Here is a 4,333-nt window from a genome sequence, read left to right as displayed (position 1 = left end):
TCTTTTTTTTTCTGGTCTTGTGTTTCCGTAATTCCCGAAGAACTGAGAAGGTTTTTCATCAGCAAGTGCGGCCAGTTCTTTTGTGTGTGCCGTGCGCCCCAGTAAGGCTCACGCCGTGTTCACGACCAGAAACCCTACGAATCGCTTTTTTTATTGCGATAGTATGCCTTATGGCATAAAGCCTACATTACAAGTAAAAGGTAACTCCCGTTTACCGGACAAACTCAAGGAGGGAGCGGTGGTAGGGTCGCCATATCCAGCGATGGAGATCAGGTGGTCGGCCAAGGTGGAGGCCTGTGCCTCGAAGGTGCCTCTTCCAATAAAAGGAACGTCCACAATAGGTGTTCTGCATCAGCATCTTCGGCAGGAGCTTCGGCAGGAGTAGGGCATTTATCGGTGAACGGGGCATGATAGCGTGTGGCCACGCTCGGATCACAGAGGTAGACAGGGCTACACCAACACGAAGTTTGAAACGATTTGCGCTTGATTCCTGGGTGTTGTCAAGATGTTTTCCGCCTGGGTGTTTTCAGCAGCCCGTGGAAGCGGATGCCAATATTAGAATAATAAAATATGTGCTATCTAAAGGAAGGGGAGAACGCAAAACATCATTTTATCAGTCACAAAAAAACTATTGCAAAACTACGCAGAAGATATCGGTGGAAAGCAAATAGTTCATAAATCAACGCAAGCATAAAGGTGCATTGATTGATATTTGTGACCTAAGAACACAGAGACTGGAATGTCCCCCTAACAGTATCCTCACAGTATTTTGGAAGGTAATTTCATGCGAGCTGCCACGTCGATCATGTTAGGAAACCGCACACTGCCTTTCCGTAAAGTATTTTCTGGTGCTTTATGTCTTTTAAGATTGCCGTTTGCTGTGTAGGAAGTGGCAAAGAGACTCCTGCCGGCACTGTTTGCCTGTGGAGAGTAGATATTGCTTGCGCTCAAGCAGGCCGCACATCGCTCCTCCCTAGGCACTGAGGCGAGGAGCGCGAGTTTCCAGGCAGGCCGGCGCTCTCGAGAAAAACTAACAGGGCGCGCATGCGAAAACCGAGCAAGCCTTTCTGCGACCCGACAGGCGGGCACCCAAAGCACCCCATTGTGTGCTCTAGATGGGTAAGGAAGGAGCGTGGCTGGCAAAATGCTGGTGTAGGCTGCTGTTTGCTTCTCTTTATTTGTGTGTATATTTTTTGTAACGGAACTAGTCGCTGAATTATACGCAGACGGCCGCGGCCCGGCGATGGCCACGATTGTAAAGCGAGAGCGGAGAGAGGCACCCCGTAGTCGCTTGCCCTCTGTGTTTACACCCTCCCCTGGAAACCTCCTCTCTGGTCATTCAAGAAAAGCCAGGGGATGGCTGTGCAGAACTGCAGAGCCGCAGGTAGGGAGAGGATACCACGATTGCGGCAAGGGGAGACGAGAAGTGAGCGGCAGAAAAACAAAAGAACGGACGGATCCTCGGGCGGAATCATTGATTGGTCGCTGGGGCAGTTCCCTCGCCCAAGAGGGGCGCCGTATTTCCAGCAGCAGGGGCAAAGAAATCTGCTCACCCTCTACGAAGAGCACCAGAAGCTGCACGACAGCCGCTAGAACTGCGACACTCCCCTGCGGAGCTCCGAATCTTTCACTGACCGGCGCTACCGTGTGAGAGAGCACGCGCGCGAAACCGGCCCGGCACAGGTACGCCAAGCTGCCGCAAGGAGCCGTCACCTCCTTGCTCCAAGCAACCGCCGACCGACTCGCCCTTCCTCTCCAACACTTTCTTGATCCATCTGGCGGCTCATTTGAAAACGCCACGGCTGGCTGGCGGGCAACTCCACAGCAGCCACCAGCTCTTCACAAGTAGAGTGCCCAACCGCCACGAACTCTACTAACCCGACACTCGCCATGGCCGCCAGCTGTCACGCGGATGTGGACCTCTTCGAAGCACGACATCAGCATTCCGACTTTCGATATTTTGTGCCGCACCACCCTCATCCCGAACAGCTGGAGGTCTTCTCCTATGGAGTGCCCCTGTCGGACGGCTGCCCGACTCCAGTGTCAAGCCCTGCTACCCTACCGCCAGGATCACCCGTAAATGAACCCGCTGCCAGTCTCACAGAACTTCGTGCTACTCGTCGGAGTGAAACAACAAATCATCTACACTCCATGCTACCTTTCCGGAGTCCTACGAGAGACGATGGTGGCTCAGACGAGTTCGATTCAGATGCTGAGAATGGCAGCGAGTTTTATTCAGAAAGCAGCAAAAGCTCTTTATTCAGCAAAGGGGCCAGCACCAAGAGGAAGACCTCTGACAAGGCACCACCTACTCCAGTCGTGCTGAAGAAGCGGCGGCTGGCTGCGAACGCCCGTGAGCGGCGCCGAATGCACTCGCTGAACGAGGCCTTCGACAGGCTGAGAGAAGTGGTTCCGTCCCTTGGTAACGACCGAAAGCTGTCCAAGTTCGAGTCGCTGCAGATGGCCCAGAGCTACATCAACGCACTCAGCGAACTGCTCCTTAGGAAGTGACGTCACGTCCTGGAGACGCCCAACCTTTCACGGTACCCATTGCTTGTAATTTTCATCCCCAGGTTTGCAACTGGGTGCATGCAGTGATGAAAGCATGCGCTCAGGAGCGCCTGGCTGGTATCTGTTCAGAGCAAGTCGTCGTCGAAGCCGCTCAGACCTCAACATAACGCTATACAACATGGCGCTGGTAGCAACGGGAATTGTGCTTTTGAACGAACTCGTGACAGGATGCTACTGATGGCCCAGTAATCATCACCACAGCATAACTTCCACTTTACACATCATTGTGTTTTGTAGGGAGTGACTGCAAACCACTCCAAATGCGATGTCTCCTCTGTTGGTGCTGCAAAAGTATTCGTACAAAGTTAGGAGCAGCGGCGACCGGAGGCAATCTCAACCGCTGATTCATGGCTACACCTTGATAGTTGTATTTTTGTACATATCTATTATTTCAGAAAACGCACTGCCGCTTGATTGTTGCCATAGTCTCACATACAATTGCCGCGGTGCGCTGCCTCGGAGTGATGTTTTACTGTGAGTCTCAGCGTAAAGCATATTTAATTGCAGTTAAAATGATCACAGCTATATACTAAAAGATCAAGATAGTGTTTCATTTCAAGGCTATAAATAAATATTTGAGAATGGTTTCGAATGCCTGTAGCTTACATTGTTAGACAGTTCGCCCTGACGTATTGGCGTACAGAACGCTTGTTATTCGGGATGTCTTCGCTGGCTGTTCTTTGCAGAAAAGGTTTTCTGCTTTCATTAGGGCATTTTTGGATTGTGATGTACTTTTCTACGTGGCATTGTTAATTTCAGAACCTATAACCCTACTCTCAGTTTATCTCGGCGAATTGTGCCGAGAAAACAATATTGCACTTGCTCAGTGTCCGACCCTGAGCCGATCATGCTAGTCCTTATACGTGGCGTTAAATAGTTTTATAGGCCATTTGCAGGCGATGACACCCTTCATAGTATTTTCGTTCAGCTCGCTGATGTAGTAAAATGTTCGTAGACTGCGCTGCGAAGATGTTTGCTCAAATTTCATGTGGATGATTTGTATCTCCCAGTGCCAACTTATTCTCCTGCGCTGCGTGCAGCCCTGCATAAGAGGTTGCACCCTGTCTTCAAGCACTGTTGATATCTCGCGTTGCTTTGGCACGTGCCTGTTATCTGTACAGTATTTCATGCATTTATACACTTGTGTACTTCATATATGTTCTTAATGTTGGAAATAAACACTGAATTATGCATCGGCTGTGGAGTGTTGAGCTTAAGCAAGTATATTTGAAAAGCATGAGGTGGGAATCAAATTAGCAAAAAGATAACGCGTTCCAGCACATTCATGTTCAAAATGCGCTGTGTTTTGAAGTTAACTTGTAAAGAGCGACGATGGCCAAGAAACATTTTCGCCTCGATAAGACGTATACCGCCGTGATTGCGAGCAACCCGTAAGATATTTCGTTGAACTCGCGAGTTCACAAAACGTTGCAGTGAGAACAACGGATGTTTGTAGATTGCAATTACTGGTGAAGACGAAAGGTGCACAACTTTCTAGGCGCAGACAGACTAACAGCAAAGGGCCAGCTCATTTCCAACGAATAAAATGTTGACCCACAGCATTTGAACCGCAACGTCCACTGCCCCCTTGCGTAATTTCTGTTTTAAAAAATCGCCCGAAAGTGGTACCCGGAAAGGTCATCGCCAGTTACTGCAGGGAACGAGATCTCTACCAGTCGAAGTTTAGCCAAGCCAAGGTAATTGTTTAAATCTCTGTGCTGCTCATCAAGAAGGATGAGCACGACGTTACTGCTGTAAAGTT

At 49.7% G+C, this 4,333-nt stretch overlaps 1 protein-coding gene across 1 annotated transcript; it reads left to right on the top strand.

The window, feature by feature from the left end:
* The first annotated feature begins 1,330 nt into the window (after nt 1–1,330).
* LOC144165656 (uncharacterized) lies at nt 1,331–3,843 on the top strand. The gene has a single exon (XM_077695476.1). The coding sequence runs from the start codon at nt 1,891–1,893 to the stop codon at nt 2,509–2,511; it is 621 nt and encodes a 206-aa protein (XP_077551602.1). The 5' UTR covers nt 1,331–1,890; the 3' UTR covers nt 2,512–3,843.
* Nucleotides 3,844–4,333: the final 490 nt, after the last annotated feature.

Source organism: Haemaphysalis longicornis, unplaced genomic scaffold (assembly GCF_048455015.1).
Source record: "Haemaphysalis longicornis isolate Haplotype H1 unplaced genomic scaffold, Haemaphysalis longicornis Haplotype H1 scaffold_1, whole genome shotgun sequence".
Classification (NCBI taxonomy): Eukaryota; Metazoa; Arthropoda; class Arachnida; order Ixodida; family Ixodidae; genus Haemaphysalis; species Haemaphysalis longicornis.
This window is presented reverse-complemented; position numbering and strand designations above follow the sequence as displayed.